The sequence below is a fragment of the Macrotis lagotis genome, chromosome 1 (assembly GCF_037893015.1).
Source record: "Macrotis lagotis isolate mMagLag1 chromosome 1, bilby.v1.9.chrom.fasta, whole genome shotgun sequence".
In the NCBI taxonomy this organism is placed as follows: Eukaryota; Metazoa; Chordata; class Mammalia; order Peramelemorphia; family Peramelidae; genus Macrotis; species Macrotis lagotis.
The window spans coordinates 275,102,146-275,120,848 of record NC_133658.1 but is presented as its reverse complement, the minus strand read 5'-3'; the positions used below and the strand labels follow the sequence as shown (position 1 = coordinate 275,120,848).

At 41.5% G+C, this 18,703-nt stretch overlaps 1 protein-coding gene across 1 annotated transcript in view; it reads left to right on the top strand.

Annotated features, from left to right (window-relative positions):
- Positions 1 to 18,703, top strand: part of ZNF512B (zinc finger protein 512B) — a 37,644-nt gene that overhangs the window by 12,553 nt on the left and 6,388 nt on the right. The window contains exons 4-16 of the mRNA XM_074210518.1: positions 930 to 1,058; positions 2,795 to 3,687; positions 3,873 to 4,102; positions 4,361 to 4,432; positions 13,589 to 13,735; positions 14,413 to 14,537; positions 14,750 to 14,842; positions 15,302 to 15,409; positions 15,710 to 15,880; positions 15,985 to 16,179; positions 16,740 to 16,841; positions 17,419 to 17,481; positions 18,592 to 18,690. Of these exons, the coding sequence (XP_074066619.1) occupies positions 930 to 1,058; positions 2,795 to 3,687; positions 3,873 to 4,102; positions 4,361 to 4,432; positions 13,589 to 13,735; positions 14,413 to 14,537; positions 14,750 to 14,842; positions 15,302 to 15,409; positions 15,710 to 15,880; positions 15,985 to 16,179; positions 16,740 to 16,841; positions 17,419 to 17,481; positions 18,592 to 18,690 (2,427 nt within the window). The remainder of the gene's footprint in view (positions 1 to 929; positions 1,059 to 2,794; positions 3,688 to 3,872; positions 4,103 to 4,360; positions 4,433 to 13,588; positions 13,736 to 14,412; positions 14,538 to 14,749; positions 14,843 to 15,301; positions 15,410 to 15,709; positions 15,881 to 15,984; positions 16,180 to 16,739; positions 16,842 to 17,418; positions 17,482 to 18,591; positions 18,691 to 18,703) is intronic.

Below are 18,703 nucleotides of genomic sequence, written 5' to 3'. Positions count from 1 at the left end.
GGATGATAGATCTAGAGCTGGAAAGATCTCAGAAGCCATCTAGCATACGTCTTCATTTTACAGATGAATTAACTAAGACCCAGGAAAGTTTAGTGACTTACTGAAGGTTAAATAGCTAATAAGATTAGAGGCAGGATTTCAACCTTACTCCTTTTGTCTCTAGAGCAGTGCTTTTTCCACTGTAACCTGCTACCTACCTCTAATTTTTTAAGTTATCTCTTTCAAGAACCAGTTAGGTGGTGCAATGGATAACATGCTGTACCTGGAGTCAGGAAGACTCATTTTTGTAAGTTCAAATCTGATTTCAGACAACTAATGTCTTTGTGACCCTAGACAAGTCACTCAGCCGTGTTTGCCTGTTTCCTCATCTATAGAATGAACTGGAGAAGGAAATGGCAACTACTCCAGGATCTTTGCCAAGAAAACCTCAAAGGGGACATGACTGAAAAATGACTGAACAAAATATATAGCTAACGAAGGTCCTTGGGATCCAAGGAAGAGGGACCCTGGCAAATCTATATAGCTAAGGTGGCCTCTCCTCTGCCCAGGGCTTATTTGGACAGGAGAGAGGACTGGGTAGGCTAGTAAACCCTATCCTGGTTGAGGGTTCATTCTGTCATCATTGTTCCCTGAAAGGGAGGTAGGTCAAATTTGGTTTAATTCTCTCTTGTTCCCCCTGAGAATTAATAAAGAAATCATATATTTGGACAAAGAAAGGAAAAGTACTAATCTGGGATAAATTTGAAGAAGGAAGAAAAGAAAGTATATGATATAACAAATGGGAGAATAGGAGCTCAGCTGGACTCACTTTCATTAAACAGACATTGATTAAGTGCTTGCTTGTGAAAATCCATGCACTATACTTGAGGCAAAGCTTAGATAATACACAATATAAACTCCTGGATCTTTCTACCTCTTTCCTACTCCAGCTCTCACTGATGAACCAATGGAAGGATGAGTTCAAAGCCCACTCCCGGGTGAAATGTCCAAACTCAGGGTGCTGGCTGGAGTTTCCAAGTATTTATGGTCTCAAGTACCATTATCAGCGTTGCCAGGGGGTAAGACCATTGACTGGATAATGGGGTTGCTAAAAATTATCCTGTAAATCTTCTCAGTGGGAATGGAATTTAGGATATGGGAAGAATAAAGAAGAGAAACTAATGTAGATAGGGTAGGAGGGATGGTGCAGAGAGACTTCATAAGGATTTTGGGCTTAAAATCTCAAGTCTAAATTTATAAAACATTACTCTTATGGGACTTTCTCTATAAAGACAGACCCATTGTCTATCTGAAAATACTGACTGGGTGGTTTTTTTGGGGGGCAGTATACAAATCAAAGTATATCTATTTTGGATGCTGGCATGTTTCAGAACACTTTTATATTTCTTCACACATTGTAAATGTTTATGACCATCTTTTTAAAAGTCAGAAATCTGTGTGTAATGATCAGTCCTAGAGGACATGATTTTCAGGAATTTATGATTTTTCTTCAAGGGATAACTGCTGTATTTAGTGGACTTTGTAGATTGTCTAAATATCACTCTTTTTTCTCTTTCCTCCCCTATTCCCCAAATCAGATATCTGGCCTCTCTCTCTCTTACCCTTTCCAGCCTTTAGAACAGCTAGGTGGCATGGCAGATAGAGCACTGGTCTTGGTGTTAGGAGTCTGAATTGGGCTCCTACTAGCTGTGTGACCTTTGGCAAGTCACTTAACTCTGAATGCCCTGCATCCAGGGCCCTCTTCAGTCATCCTGATTCATATCTGACCACTGGACCCAGATGGTTCTAGAGGAGAAAGTGAGGCTAGTGACTTAATATAACATCCCCATCACTGAAATCCAGTGCCTGTGCTTATCATGACATTACCTCCCTGATGTCATAGTCTTTGAAAATCAGGACAAAACATTAAATTCCAGCCTTTACATGAAAACTTAAGGCTATTTTCTTGCTCCCAAGTCTTTGCTCTCAGGGTTTCTCCCTGACCATCAGCATCTGTCTAATTTCTACCTATCCTTTAAGGCTACCCCTCCAGGATGTTTTTCTGAATCCCCCCAGGCAGACAAGGTCTCTTCTTCATTTCAGTCCTTGCATCACTCTCTTGTAGCACATTAATGTTTTACATTGTCTTCTAGCTGTGTGTCCATGTCTTAGTTTTTCTGCTAGACTGAAGGCAGGGACTATATCTTGTTCATTTTTGTGTCTCTTTCAGTTCCTTTCATAAAACCCTGAGCCCATTAGGTGTCAAATAATATTCATTGAGTGACTAAATGAATAAATGAAGGTAGTCAGGATGACATTTTTGCCTCTGGTGCCATGGAACTGGACAGGATGGGATACATTTGCATGTGTGCCGATGTGTATATTATATTCAACTCATTTGTAATATGTGACCCATGTGTCTGCTGTGAGTAGATTTTATATTGGTTAAACTGTGTGGGAGATGAATGCTTATAGAAGAGTATTGGTTGCCTCATATACTTTCCTTTTCTTCCCTTTTCAATTTTGGCCCAAGCTTCTCTTGCTGTATGATTGCTTTGTTCATTTTCTGGGGGAACAAAAAAGAGCCATAACACATTTTTCTTTTTCTTATGCTGGGACTAGGGGTTAAGAGTTGGGAACAGAAAGGAAAAGTCAACTTTCTTTGTATTTCTCTTCCTCCCTTATGCTATTCAGGATTTGGGGATTGGGAAGTTGAGGGTTACACCAGTGAGAATTTCACCTACAGAGCTGGTACTGTTTCTCTGGTGCCATCATCCTTGGGCACATGTGACTCTGTCTGCTCCTTCTTCTTTAGGGTGCCATTTCTGAGAAGTTGACATACCCATGCCCCTATTGTGAAGCTGCCTTCACCTCTAAGACTCAGCTAGAGAAGCACAGATTGTGGAATCACATGGACCAGCCTGTCCCAGCCAGCAGGCCTTTCCCTCTGCCTAAAGCTGTACCCTCTGGAAAACCAGTACAAAGCAACAAGCCGATCCCAGTCAACAAACCAGTCCCAGTCAGTAAACCAATCACAGTCAGCAAACCAGTCCCCATCACTAAACCGATCCCGGTCAGCAAGCCGATTCCAGTCAGCAAGCCGATTCCGGTCACTAAGCCAGTCCCAGTCACCAAGTCAGTCCCAGTCACCAAGCTGGTCCAAGTCAGCAAACCAGTCCCAGTCAGCAAGCCTGTCCCAGTTAGCAAACCAGTCCCTGTCAGCAAGCCTGTCCCTGTCAGCAAGCCGGTCCCAGTCAGCAAGCCTGTTCCAGTCAGCAAGCCGGTCCCAGTTAGCAAGGCGGTCCCAGTTAGCAAGCCAGTCCCAGTTAGCAAGCCGGTCCCGGTCAGCAAGCTGGTCCCAGTTGGCAAACCTGTCCCGGTCAGCAAACCTGTCCCAGTTACCAAGGTAGCCCCAGTCAGCAAACCTGTCCCAGTCACCAAGTCTGTCCCAGTCACTAAGCTGGTCCCTGTCAGCAAATCTGTCCTGCCTAGCAAGCCAGTTACAGTGAGCAAACCTATCCTGCCCAGTAAGCCCTTCCCTTCCAGCAAACCCATCCAAATCAACAAGCCCTTCCCACCCAGCAAACCTGTTCTTGTCAACAAGCCTATCCCAATCAGCAAAGCAGCATCTCCCAGCAAAATGTTGTTGATGAACAAGCCGGAAAGCAAAGTGCAAAGAACTGTGGGAAGGAGCAGTGGTAAGAAGAGGTACATATGGGGCCCAGTGAAATATGCCCATTATCTCTCTCTCCCAACCTCTAAGCTTCATTGGGGTCCAGTTTTGGATGGGGAGAGAGGCCAGAGCTTAGCTGCAGGTTGGGATGGATTTGGGGGATAATTACTTTTAAGGCTCCAGCCCCACTTCCCCAAGTCACTGTATATATTACTTTCAGGGCTGCTGAGGGCATGGACGCCTGCCCCATCCATCCAAAACAGGCAAAGTTGGAGAAAGAAGGAGATCTGCACACGGAAAATGGAGAGTGTGCCCTAGACACATGTGAGAGTAAGGACTTCCATATGACTTCAGCAGAGGCTGTTGCTTCACCTGCTAAGGCTACAGGCAGCAAAGAGGCCACAGGCCCAGTATCACCCCCAGAAGAGGATCCTGAGCGTTCCAAGCACAGTAAGATTAGAGCCCAGGTTGAGCAAGGGGGAACACCTCGGAGCCCCAGTACTCACATCTGTCTCCAAATTGCAATGGGGGTGGAGGGGCTAGAATCCCCTCTGTCCCATTCCTGGCATTGGTATAACTGGATAGGAATCCTTGGGGTAGGAGAAGGTCCCTAAATTGGTTAGATGAGGGGTGGTACTAGAGGTTAACCCTTTTCTCTATGGTTATTTGACCAGATTTGTTGTTCTTGTTTTCTCTCCCTTGAGTCAGGAAGGAAACAAAAAACGCCTAAGAAGTTCACTGGGGAGCAGCCATCAATCTCAGGGACCTTTGGTCTTAAAGGTAAGCCTTTAAGGACTTCCTTAAAACCTCGCACCATTCTTTATACATAATACAGATTTAATAAATGGCAGAAGTTGAACAAATGAGCTTTTTACTCCCAGGCAAATGGGAGACTCTAGGAGCTCCTCCCAGAAGCAGAGTAGAAATGGATGTGATTTCAGGATATGTTAATCTCCCCTTTCCCCATCCTAATCCTCTCCAAATTTGAAATAGAATTTTAGGATCTCTTCCCACTGGAGATGCTGGGAGGCAGAGCCAAAACTAATGCAGGGCCCCTGGGGTTGTGTTTAGGCAGAGATATTTCCTTCCCTCTTCAGAGGACGGCCTACCTTACCTGCTGCCTGTTCCTTTATAGCCCTGGGCTGCTGCTCATCATGGTACTGGGACCTTTAACTTCCCTTTCCCAAGGCTGATTTTTTGAAGTTTCTTTGGACCACCTGGGCTTGAGGGGGTCCTATGTCATAGCAGGAGGGCAGGACAATGGAGGTTTACAGTAATGATGAGAGTTATCAAGATGAGGGGGAGAAGATGAATGGGAAGACTAGACTTCAAGATGTCAGTCCCCCAATGCCAGTGAGATTCACTGTAAATGTGAGTTTAATGAACTCAAGTAACACCTAATCAGTGTATACCAAGTATGAAAGGGAGCAACATCATGGGAAGATCAGGGAGACTCATGCATATAATATGCAATTATTTGCAAGATTAAGTTATGGCATACCTTTTGAGAACCACTGTTATGGATGGACCTTTAACATAATCTGGTATGATCCAGTCATATGAGAAATGATGGAGGCCTCTTAGTGGTATTTTGATTTTCTTGATATTCCACAGCAAGTTAGAACTTAAATCCTAGACTGAAGATAACTGAGCTCTAGTCCTGGCCTTAGCACCTTAACTCATCCCAGATTAATACTCTTTTGTGGCACTTATCACAAGTTCCTTGTCCTTGTGCTATTTTCATACCTGTCATTTCCCTGCTACATTGGTGGGGCCTTAGTGCAATTCGATTAATTTTTTTTTTTAATGAACTAAAGCGGAATGTTTTACAGGCAAATTGTACAGTATGGCTGTTTTTTTTTTTTTAGGTTTTTGCAAGGCAAATGGGGTTAAATGGCTTGCCCAAGGCCACACAGCTAGGTAATTATTAAGTGTCTGAGACCGGATTTGAACCCAGGTACTCCTGACTCCAAGTCGGGTGCTTTATCCACTACGCCATCTAGCCACCCCCAATGGCTATGTTTTTTGAAGAGTTTGAAATAAAAATCTCATCTCATTCTTACCAGGAAAGAAATGGAATTTTTTTTTTACTTTTTTTCAAGGCAAATGGGGTTAAGTGGCTTGCCCAAGGCCACACGGCTAGGTAATTATTAAGTGTCTGAGACCAGATTTGAACCCAGGTACTCCTTACTCCAAGGCCGGTGCTTTATCCACTATGCCACCTAGCCACCCCAAGAAATGGAATTTGACAGAGAAGTAACTAGTCCTAACTGCTCAATGTGATAGAGCCAAGAATAGAAATAGTTTACCATGTCTTCTGTGCAGACCCTTAGAAAACATTATCATTAAGAGGAGAATGTTTTCTCCTTCAGGGTTAGAGTCTCCTTTGTTCTAGTTTTACTTATTTTTCAGTTTGCTCAATATTGTTTCCATTGCTCCCCTCTCTAGAAGATAGTCAGTATATTAAGCACTAGGGATTAAAAGAGTAAATAGTTCTCACTCAAAAGGAGTTCATGGTCTAATGGAGGAAGCCAGAAGGCAAACATGAGGAGGGAGAGCATTGGAGACAGTAAAAGAATCTTCCTGGAGTCAGGAGATGGAATGTCATATGTGTTAGGGACTACAAGGAGACCAGGACCCTGGAGGAAATGTTTGTTGGGAGGAGGGGAGTGAAACAGGAACAGGAAATCACATTTATGCCAGTGAATGATAGGCATGATGATGAAAATGATGATTTGATTTCTAAGAAGTTCAGCTTATTTTTATTGTTGAAAGCACTCCAAGAACCAATGGATTAGACAGCTCTATAATTTCCAAGATGGTCTTTTGAGAGTTGTGGTCCAAAAAAATTCATCAATTTGTGGCTTACCTGGTGATTAATCTTTTCAAAATCTAGCTTACTTTGATGCCTTATTTTCATGTGGATTGATCTTGTGCTTGAGGAAGCATTGCCAAGCACTCTATCAAATTGGAAATACTTCATGATGGGCCCAGCAAGGATCAGAAGGGATACTAATTACAGATTGTGGGGTCCCTGGGAGTTTAGGACCTTTATAATTCCTTACTTCCCTTAACCCTCTAAGTAAGGCCTAATTTAAACAGTCCCATTGAGAATGATATCTCTCTTAGCTTTAAAGGTCTCCAGGGAAAGAACATCCACAGTTTCCCTTAGCAACCCATTCCCATTGCTACATAATTGACTATCCAAGGCAATGTGTAATACTGTTGTAAGAGTGGTGGAAAATGAGGGAAAGACCAAGTCTCTGTCTGTATCAGTAAAGGGAAACTGAGGAGAGAAGGGAAGCATAGGGTTTAGGGGAAAAGGTGGTTGAGTAATAAGTTTAATTAGTGGAGAGGCAGCATGGTATAAGGGAAAGAATTTTGGAACTGGAAGTTTCAAGACTAAAGATTTCAATATGACCTCTGTGTCTTGGGATCAGAGACTATAAATTATAGCTAAAAGGGACAGTAAAGACCAACAGATCCAATTCCTATGTTTTACAGTTGAAGCCCCAAATCACCCAGATGTCAGAAGCAGAATTTGCACCTGGATTCTTTGACTCCAAATCAAATGCTTTTCCAACAGCATCACTTACTACCTATGTGATCTTGGGCAAGTCTTCAGCCTCAGTTTCCCTATCTGTTAAGTGAAATGGTGGATAAGATGGTCCCTAAGTTCTCTTCTTTCCTTTGGTCTTTTTTTTTTAGGTTTTTTCAAGGCAAATGGGGTTAAGTGGCTTGCCCAAGGCCACACAGCTAGGTAATTATTAAGTGTTTGAGATCGGATTTGAACCCAGGTACTCCTGACTCCAGGGCCAGTGCTTTTTCTACTGCGCCACCTAGCCGTCCCCCCTAAGTTCTTTACTAATTCTGAATTTATGATCTCACGATCCTATCTAGATTCTGGTTGCTGTCCTTTATGGACCTCTGGCTCATCTCTGCTTCTGAATTCAGAACCTAGGTTATATGCTTTGGAAGTCTAACTTCCTCCTTTGAATACCTTGACCTTCTAATTTTTCACTAATCCTCAATTCACATACACCAAGTCTCTGTCTGAGGTACCATACCTTATACTTCCCTTACTTCCCCCCAATTTCCTGTTTAAGTAATTTGGACTTGGGTGCAAGGATTCCTGATTTAGGCTATACTAGTGCTACAGTATCTTTGTGCCTTCCTGGCCCTATTGTGACACTTGTGAGATATATATCCATTATTCTAATATAATCCCCAATTATTCTCATAATTCTTATCACCCAAGTGTGTATAACCCAATACTCTGAGAGAATAATTAGCATCTTCAAGGTCCTATTTAGATTTTTAGGAATGATTCAACAAGCATTTATTAAGGTCATACTAAGGGCAAAAACACTATTCTAAGAGTTGAGAAGATTCAAAATTTAGACAGAATATGTACCTATATGCACAGAATGTACAGTCTAGGAAGGAGATATCACAAACACTAGTGACCATAATCGATAAATTACAAAACAAATTATTCCCTGAGATAGGTCTGATATGGAAGGTCATTACTGATCCAAAGATTAGGCTTCATGGAGGAGAGTTAGTATTTGAATTGGGCAGTAAATTGGGAATTTATCAGACTAAGAGATAAAGGAAGGATCCTGCAAACATAGGGAAGAGCTCAGGCCAAGGCATTGAGGTAGGAGATTGCAGGGTATAGTTGAGCAACAGAGAATAGGCTGTTTTGAGTGAAGTGTAATGTGCAGAGGGCAAAATCATGCCAGATTTCAGTCGGCTTTAAATGCCAGACCTAGAAGTTTGATTTATTCAGTATGCAGCATCATAAAATGATTCAGAGCCACACAAAATCTTATAACTAATCTAGTTCAACAGTCTCATTTTACAATTCAGGAAACTGGAGCCCAGAAAATTAATTTTTCAAGGTCATACAGTCAGTAAGTGGTAGAATCAGGATGTGAACCTAGGTTGTCTTGATATCAGTTCAGTATTCTTTTTTTAATTCATATTTTATTTTTACAAATACTGTTATAAAAGTTTTTCAACATTCATCTATATGCATATGTATATTTTTTAGTTACAAAATTTTCTTCCATTCTCCTTTCCCACCCCCCACCCCTAAGTGGTAAGCAGTCAAATTAACATTGTACATACATATTTGTGATAAACGTGTTTAGAGATTAGTTGTTTTCGGTATGAGGAATTAGGATTAAGGGAAAGAAATACATAAGAGATATTTTTTTGTAAAGTGTTCATCAGATTCTGGAGAGTTTTATTTTTATTTTTTGGTTTTGTTTTATTTTGTTTTTCTTCCTCTGGATGGGGATAGCATTGTCCACAGCCAGTCTAATACTGTTGTCCTAGCTCTCTGAACTCCTGAGAGGAGCTGCTTCCATTAACTTTGATCATCTTACAATGTTATTCTTCTTAATGTGTGCATTGTTCTCTTGGTTCTGCTCCTCTCACTGGTCATCAGATCCTGTAATTCATTCCCTGCTTTTCTAGAGTCCAACCGTTTATGGTTTCTTATAGAATAATAATATTCCAGAGTATTCATATACCATGACTTGTTTAACCATTCCCCAATTGATGGGTGTCCCCTCAATTTCCAATTCTTTGCCACTACAAAAACAGCCACTATGAATATTTTGGGAACATTTAGGACTTTTCCTATTTTTTATGATTTCTTCTGGGTAATAGGCCTAGAATTGGAATTGTTGGGTCAAAGGGAATGAACAGTTTTATTGCTCTTTGGGCATAGTTCCATATTGCTCTCCAGAATGGCTGGATCATTTCACAATTCCACCAGTAATGCATTAATGTCTCAATCCTCCCATAACCTCTCCAACATTGATCATTTTCCCTTTTTCTCATCTTGGCCAATCTGATAGGTATGAGGTAATACCTCAGAATGTTTTAATTTGCATTTCTCTAATCAATAATGATTTAAAGCATTTTTTATGATTGTATATAGCTTTAATTTCTTCATTTGAAAACTGTCTATATATTTTAACCATTTATCAATTGGAGAATGACTTGTAACCTTATAAATCTGATGCAATTTTCTATAGATTTTAGAAATGAGACCTTTATCAGAACTCCTAGTTGTTAAGATTGTTTCCCAGCTTTCCACTTTCCTTCTGATTTTGGCAGCATTGCAGTATTCTTTCTACTTCCCCACCAAAAACAAAGAAAGAAAGAAAGCTGAAGATTTGGGGGCAAATAGATGAGATAAGATTTACTTTTAAATATTGATTAATCTGGCAACGGAATGAAAGATTAATTATAAGGGAAGAAGGTAGAAGTGATTTTTTTAGCAAATTGTGATAATCCACAGTGATCATTATTCACGTTTATACCATGATACTGGCAGTGAGACTAAAGATTGATTAGATTCTAGAAATATTATTTTATTTTATTTTATTTTATTTAGGTTTTTTTGCAAGGCAAATGGGGTTAAGTGGCTTGCCCAAGGCCACACAGCTGGGTAATTATTAAGTGTCTGAGGCTGGATTTGAACTCAGGTACTCCTGTCTCCAGGGCCGGTGCTCTATCCACTGTGCCACCTAGCTGCCCCTAGAGATATTCTTGGAAGGAGTTTTTTGTTTGTGCTGAGCTCTCCTGCTGCCTTAGGTTCATTAGTTCTGAAGCAAGTAGCAACATACTTGAATTGGATTTCTGGCAGTATTCAGAGTGATTTCCATTTGTCATGAGATAGGTTCTACCTCAAACCTGACTTTTCTGGAACTGACAGTAACCCTCTAAATAAAAATGGACAGTTTTATTCTGATTAACAAATGACCAAATTAATTTTATATAGTTTTATTAATGGTGTTTGTTTTTATATTACAATCACATTTGCTTTCAGAAAATTTCAGATAATCCCCCTTTGCTCTTCACCCATTGAATTCTGTCTTGTGACAAAGAAAATAGTTAGACAACACTTATATACACTGTGACGTTGTTTTACTCTATTCAATATCTTGTGCCTGTAGCCTCTCTATGGGAGGGATGTTTTAGTATCGCTTCTCCAGAACCAAGAATGAAAAAAAAAACCCAAGGAAAAAAAAGGTGGTTCAGCAAAACTATTAGAACATCAACTGAATCTGATTTTGGCAGCATTGCAGCAACTGAATATATGCAATGTTTTGCACTCATAGTCCCTCACCTCTACCAAGAAGTAGGGGATTGATTTTTTCACCTCTTCTTTAGAACTAAGCTTGATCATTATGAGTACAGAGTTAAAGAGGTTTTTTTTAATCTTTCCATTTACACTTTTCCTATAATTACATGGATAGTTTTCTTGGTTCTACTTATGTTACTTTGTGTCAATTCATGTAAATCTTCTAACATTTCTTTGTCTTCTTAATTTCTTAAAACACAGTAATACTCCATTCCATTTGTCTAACAAGATTTATTCCTTGCTCAGTTGATATGCATCTACTGTATTCTAGTTCTTTGCTACAATGAAAAGTACTTCTCTCAATATTTTGGTGCCATATCTATTGATTTTTATAGCTCAGTAATAATCTGTTTTTTCATATACCATAGTTTGTTTAGCTATTCTCTAATTAATAGGCACTGACTTAGTTTTTTTTATTTTTGCTATCACAGAAGTACTATTATTCATTCAACAATAAGCATTTATTATGTATTTACTGTATGCTAGGCAGTAGAGCTAAAACAGACAAACAACACAGGGAAAGCAACATGGGCACAAGTCAGAACAAAATATGTACAAAGTAGCATCTGGGGGATGGAGGAAGGTACTCCAAGAATCTTCAAGGGAAGCAGGGATTCTGTGATGGAGAGATTAAAAAATCCATTCCAGGTCTGGATGATGCAAAGACCCAGAAAGATGAGAAATGGAATATTATGGATGAGTGTCACCAAGGCTAGTTTCTCTAAAAGCATGGAGTGTCTATGCATAGAGTGCCATAAACCTGAAAAGGGAGACTGAAGCCAGATTATGGAAGACTTTAAATATCAAACTTTGTATTTTATCCTAGAGGTAATAGGAAGGTAGCAAAGCTTGTTGACAGGGTAAGAACACCAGGGAGGGTAAGAGTGACATGGTCAGACTTTTGTTCTAAGAATATCATTTTGGCAACTGTATGAATTTGAAAGTGGTAAGTCAGGATTCGGGGAAGTTATTTGGAAGCCTATTACAAATGGTCCAGATAAAAAGGAAGTAAGGTCTGTATTTGCATTGTTGTTGTGTGAACGGAGAGAAGGAAATGATACAAGAACTAACATGGAAGTCAATTTGACAATTGACTTGGGAAATGACTGAATATGTCAGAAGAGTGAGAGTGAAGGGTAGAAGGTGACTTCTGAGTAGCAAAGAGTTAAAAAAGTGAACTGATTGTACATGTACAACTTTTACCAGATTTGTTGCTGCCATGGGGAGGGGGGAGGAGAGGGAGGATGATAGAAAAATGTGGAGCTCATGAACTTGCAAGTGGATGAATACAGAAAACTACCTTTGCATGTAATTGGGAAAAAAATTTTAGGAAAAAAGTGATCTAGAAAAGAATAGAACCAAGAGACATATTTTTCTAGATGTTTGACTTTGAAGGGGAGAAGATACATAATACTAAATATAATAGTATGGTATATGTGGGATGTGGGATCTTCCTATCTTTGACTTCCTTGAAACTTATGCTTGACAGTGGGATTACTAGGTTAAAAGACAGGAACATTTTAGTGACTCTTCTTTCATAATCCAAATTGTTTTTCAGAATGAAAACCATACTATTATGGCTTCAACAACAATTTTTTGGTGTGCCTGTCTTCCTTTCTTCTAGCCCCTCTGTCAATGATAATTTTTATTTTTATCATCTTTATCAATTTGATGGATACAAAGTAAAACTTAAGAGGTTTGATATACATTTCTTTGTTTTAAGTCATTTTATCAATCATGCATATAATCATCAAGAATTTAACTTTTTTCAAAATTTCTGTTCTTTTTATCATTTATCTTCTGGAGACAAATTAATTATAATTAATACATGGGCTAATTTTTATTATCATAGAAATGAGATGTACCTTATGGATATGTTCTCTTTCTGTAGGTGTGTGTATATGAAAAAAAAATATATATATATATATATATATATATATATATATATACATCAGCCTTATAAGCAATAACTTCTGTTTATAAACAATAAAACTTCTTACTACATATTGAACCTGTGTTACATTCTGAGGTAGATGTAAAATTGACCTAGGCCAATTTATACCCTCAAGGATTTTGCTGTCTAATTAGTATTTGAATCATTTGGTTTTGCACATATAATTATAATATTCAACATTACATGGTAAATTGGCAGGTAGAAAAGAGAATGCTGTGAGAAGATTCTTCATCTGACAAATTAGATTGAATTAGGTGATTTTTAAGGTCTCTTTTAGTTATTAATCCTTTGATCAAAAGAAACTTTTTTTCTAATATGATTCATTTTCTTTTAATATAGCTGCTTAGTAAGGTCAAATTTTGTGATAGGTGTTCTTGTAGCTTAGCTTATATATAATATGTATATGTATATATACATATATATATATAATATATAATATATAATATATATATATAATGTAAAAATATCCCTTGGGTGTGAGGCTCCTGGGTTAGAGTTCTGGGAAAGTCCCTGAGGCTCAGTGTTCAAATAGTAGACTCAGGACTCTAGAGGTATCAAAGGGGAAGTCCTTTGAGTTAGAAGAGTAGAGAAATTAGGTAGGCCTTCTGCCCTCTCAGCTGATTATTCCTAGGGAACCAACCTGGAGAGGATTCTATGGGGTTCTGTGTTTTTCCCTGAGAACCCAACCCTTAGTAGCTACCTGAAGCCTATGGTAGGACATGGAGGTTGACTGTAGATCTTGTGGTGCATCCAAAAGAGACTTGGGACTGAGGTGCTAGACTGGCAGAGGGTCTGTTAGTGAAATCCTTATCCTTCCTAGGTCTCGCCAAGGCAGAGGACAAGGCCAAGGCCCACCGTGCCAAGAAGTTGGAAGCCAGCAGCAGTGCTGAGGAGGGGAGGAAAAAGGTCTTGGCAGCTAACGTGAAGAAAGAGATGGTACCTATACCCACAGGTCACCTGAGCACAGGTGAGTAGATGGAAGGAGTTCTCCCAGGTTAGAAAAGAGTAATTCCAAAGAATGGGTTGATTCCTCCCCTATATTAATAATAGCTCACATTTTTATTAAGATTGAGGGACTTGGGGCGGCTAGGTGGCACAGTGAATAGAGCACTGGCCTTGGAGTCAGGAGTACCTGAGTTCAAATGTGGCCTCAGAGACTTAATTACCTAGCTGTGTGGCCATAGCCAAGCTACTTAAGCCCATTGCCTTGAAAAATCTAAAAAACAAAAGATTGAGGGACTTACCCTGGGTAATGCAGTAAATGTGATAGAATTCAAACACAGCTTTTCCTGCTGTTTACCACATTGTCTTCTCTGATGGTCTGAGGGTCTCAGGACAGACCGAGGAACTATGCTGGTTCTTGGGGATACAGAGAAAAAGAGGTCCAGATAGCCTCAAAATGCATTGTGTTCCCATGGTCTTGATTATTGAGGAAAGAGAATGACTTTGGGCAGACAGGTTCTGAGAAATCAGATGTGGAGGGGACAAGACATAGACTTCCTTCTGAACAGAAAACAAATGCCTGTCATTGTTTGAGTACAGACATTATGGAGTGTGAAGACCTGTGGCATGTGTGGTCATACTCTTCTGTCCAGGCCCTCTCTTATCCCTTTCTCCCCACTCCCCTTACTTCTTGCTGTCCAGGGAGCCCTGAGGAACAGTGGCAAAGAATCCTCCATGAGAAGGGTGAGGTTGTCTGTCCCACCTGTGGAGTCATCACCAGGAAAACCATTGTAGGCCTCAAAAAGCACATGGATGTTTGTCAGAAGGTAAGAATGAGGTTAGCACTGGGGCCCAGGGCTGAGGATGCAACAGGATCCAGGTGTTCTGGAGTCAAGAAAGCTGCCTCCTGTTTGCCTGGAGCCCATACTGCCCAAGACCTGAAAGAAGGAAGGGAGATAATAAAGGAGGGAGTAAATCTTGTCTCCTCTTGTCCCCTGCCACCATGCCTGACTGGGAGTGGGGTTGGGGGGCTGTCCAGCTGCAGGATGCACTCAAGTGTCAGCATTGCAAGAAACAGTTCAAGTCAAAGGCAGGCCTCAACTATCATACCATGGCGGAGCACAGCAGCAAGGTATGCCTGGACCACCCCCCCCCAGCCCCCTTGTCCTTGTTCCCTCTCCTTATACCAATACACTGCCCTCTGAGCCCACTGACCCACTGACTCACTGTCTAGCTATATTCCTCTGTCTAAAACAGACTGATGAACCATCATCTTCTCACCCCTCCTTTGAACTTACATTAGATAAACTTGTTGATTATTACTAAGAAGGAGGATGTGGTTCTAGGGATGGTGGATGAGTGTGAATGCATAGACTAGGTCTGTGCATGAGGGTGTGGGTGGGTGTGTTTCACATTGAGAGGACTGAGGTATGGAAGTGGGTGCATGGAGAGAGGCAAGTTGTATGCATATATGATTTGGAAAAGAAAGAGGCATGTATATACGAATTAGGGGAGACAGCAAAAATGTGTATATTGGTTGAAGGGGAAATTATAGGAGGCTAACTCTAGCTTTGATCATGTTTATCCACAGCCTCAGGCCCTAACAGATGTGGAACCTTCAGAGTTGGATGAACAAGAGGAACGGGAACGTTTGAGGAAGGTTCTAAAGCAGATGGGGAAGCTCAAGTGTCCCAATGAGGTCAGTTTCTATTCCTCACTCCAAAGTCTCTAGAGGTCCTGTTTCTTATCCCCAGTGCCCCTTGTATTTAAGATCACTCAGTTTGGGGAGGCTCGGGAGATAGGTAACTTGTTCTAGTCAGCTTGAAAGAGTTGGTGGATGATGCCTATTATTAAAAAGGGTTCTTTGGTTTATATGTATCTATTTCGCATTATGAAATAGAACTTGGTGGGACTCTGTCACTTTGATCCCTCTTTCCAAAGTGACCAGGGCTAACCCTGGGTGGTATCTCCTGGCTCTTAGTGAACCTTGCACCCACAGGGCTGTTCAGCTGCCTTCTCCAGTCTCATGGGGTATCAGTACCACCAGAAACGCTGTGGGAAGCAGCCATGTGACCTGGACAGTCCTGTATTCACCTGTCCTCACTGTGGTAAGACCTACAAATCCAAGGCTGGCCATGACTACCACCTTCGCTCAGAGCACCCCGCCCCGGTAAGATACCCTTTCTCCTCTTCCCCTTAGCTCTATGTTCATTTCCCTGGACAGAAATGCAACACCTTCCAAAAACTGCCATGTTACTGCCTTTTCTTGCATAGCCTCCTGAGGAGCCTGCAGGAAAGCCTCCTGAGCTGGATATTGAGATGGACATGGAACGGACACCAAGTGGACGAATCCGTCGGACATCTGCTCAGGTGGCAGTGTTCCACCTCCAGGAGATTGCAGAAGATGAGCTAGCTCGAGACTGGACCAAGCGGCGGATGAAGGATGACCTTGTGCCTGAAACCAAGAGGGTGAGCCACCTAGGGGAGAGAAATGCTAAGTAATTTGAGGCTGGTCAATTATCCTCTCTACTTACCTGCTGGAAGATGTCTGATTATGACTGCCCTAATAGGTGACATCAAAAGTCATGTCCACTCCAGTCTGAAAGGACTGGGTTTCCAGACAAGATGTCCCACTCACTCATTTGGGCACCCATTTCCGTATCTACCTCACATATCCTTGGCATCTAATCTAACTCTCTCTCTGACCCCCAATATTGGTTTCACAGTTTATTTTCAGTGTTTTTTGCTGTTTTGTATTTACTGTCCTTGGGTGGGTGAGGGGTGACCTTTGGAGTGTAGGCTAAAATTGTAGAGAATGTCTTCCATTCTCTCCTGCATGACTTCTTTCTGTACCATGGTAGTTCTGGGTTAGTGGATGACATAGAAAGTTTGACTGAACAGAATGGGGTTTGAGGGAGGAAATAAGGGGATTGGCCACAGATTACCTGGTGCTCTCCTACCCCCATCACAAAGAGAGCCAATGTGTGGGGAAGGCTGCCCTGTCGTCCATCACACACATTGTTTGGCAGCTTAATTACACTCGGCCAGGACTCCCAACACTGAATCCCCAGCTGCTGGAGACGTGGAAGAATGAAGTGAAGGAGAGAGGTCATGTCAACTGCCCTAATAATGTAAGAATAAGAGGTGGTGGGGAAACTGGGGAAGGGAAAGAAAGAGTCCAGATTTGACATTCCCTGGGAAGGACCTGCTTTCATCCCCAGCCCTGATAAGGAGGTGTGAGGAAGTTCTTCTGAAATTTTAGAGGAGTCGCCATCTAGCTTCTTTGACTATTGGAGTCATTGAACAAACATTCAAACTACCCATATATAAGAGGTCACAGAAACATTAGTGTGAGAAGAGATTCAGATCTGGAAATTTGCTTTGAAATTCCCATGGACACAAGCAACAAACAAGTTTTCCATCCCAATTCTCAACTCCCTGTGCCCTTCTTTGGAGGAAGATACAGGAAACTCTCCTGCTATACCTCTTTCTCATGGGGAGGGAGACAGGACTTTGGTGGGGTCAGGTCCCTTCTTAGGTCTATCAAGTCCTAGAACATTAGAACTGAAAGAAACCTCAGAGGCCATCTAGTCATGTTCCCTCAGTTACCTGAGCAGGGGATCCTGGTTTCCAGGGGAGGGAGTGTTCTCTACCACAAAGCACCAACATCCCATGACTGTCCTCTTCTGTCTTCTGTCTCCCTCTCAGTGCTGTGAAGCCATCTATTCTAGTGTGTCTGGGCTGAAAGCCCATCTGGCCAACTGTACCAAGGTCAGTTTCCTATTCCTTCACCTAGGATTCTGTTTTTGGGAGGGGGCCTTAGCAGTGGTAAACTCCTTGTGCAGAAGTTGCTGGGCCATAATGAGAGGAGGGGTTCGCAAGGAGGGAATAATCACTTCACCGTTATCTGTACAACAGAAGGAAGCAATGTGCCTCCTTCATCCAAAGCAGTAGAAAATCTTCTTGGGTCTTTGACCTTGAAGAGACATCAGAGAAGAGCTGGCTGAGCTGAATACTGAAATGCTGAAAGCATTAGTCCCTTTTATTTAGCTTATTTTAATGGAAGACCAGGTGACTTAACTGGAGACTCCAAAGGGAGCTCTAAGAGGGAAGCAGGGGCATCAAAGTAAGGTTTTGGAGCAGGGTCTCACAACCTCCACAACTGTGTGGTCCACCCTACCCAGGATTGATTGAGAGAAGAACCTCAGGAATAGTGCCTGTCCAGTCGTGATGGAGACAGGTTGCCTTAAGACCATGGAAAATTGTTACATTCACTCCTTTTATCTTGATAGTTTGGGTATTTTGTGGGGAGGAGGGTTTTTTCACTTAGGGAGTCCTGGTTGATGCTCCCCGATTGAACTCAAAGTTGGAAAACCTATTAGTGGGTTGGACTGAGAAAGAGACAGCCTGTTAAAAAAAAACAAAACAAAACAAAACCAAAGACTAGACCTGAAAAACCTAAAGTTTTCTGGACCTCAACACTGTCCTGACTCTGGGATTATTCTAGAGGCTGCCAGAGAATTCAGATTCATGCATTAGTGTCATTCTGGGCCTATTCTCAGTGCCCCACTTCCCCCTACAGCTGGAACATCCTTCCCCAAAGCTCATTGTTAAGGGGCTTACTGTGTCTTTTCTCTGAGAAGTGGCCCACTGGACAGGACCTGGGGCTGCAGTCTCTCAGTTGCTTGAGGCTCTGTTGGAGGAGAGGAATATTTGTATATGTGTGTTGGGGTGGAGTGAGAATGTATATCTGTGTTGCGTGCCTTTGTTTGGGTTTAAAGATTTCAGAATTGTTTGTCAGCATATTCTGATGCCTTGTGAGGCAGGAGCAGGGTGAGGGGACTTGGGGGATCATGAACCTAGTAGCTCTGTGTTCTTCAGGGAGACCACTTGGTGGGGAAGTATCGGTGCCTCCTGTGTCAGAAGGAGTTCAGCTCTGAGAGTGGTGTTAAATATCACATCATCAAAACACATTCAGAGGTGAGGATTGTGG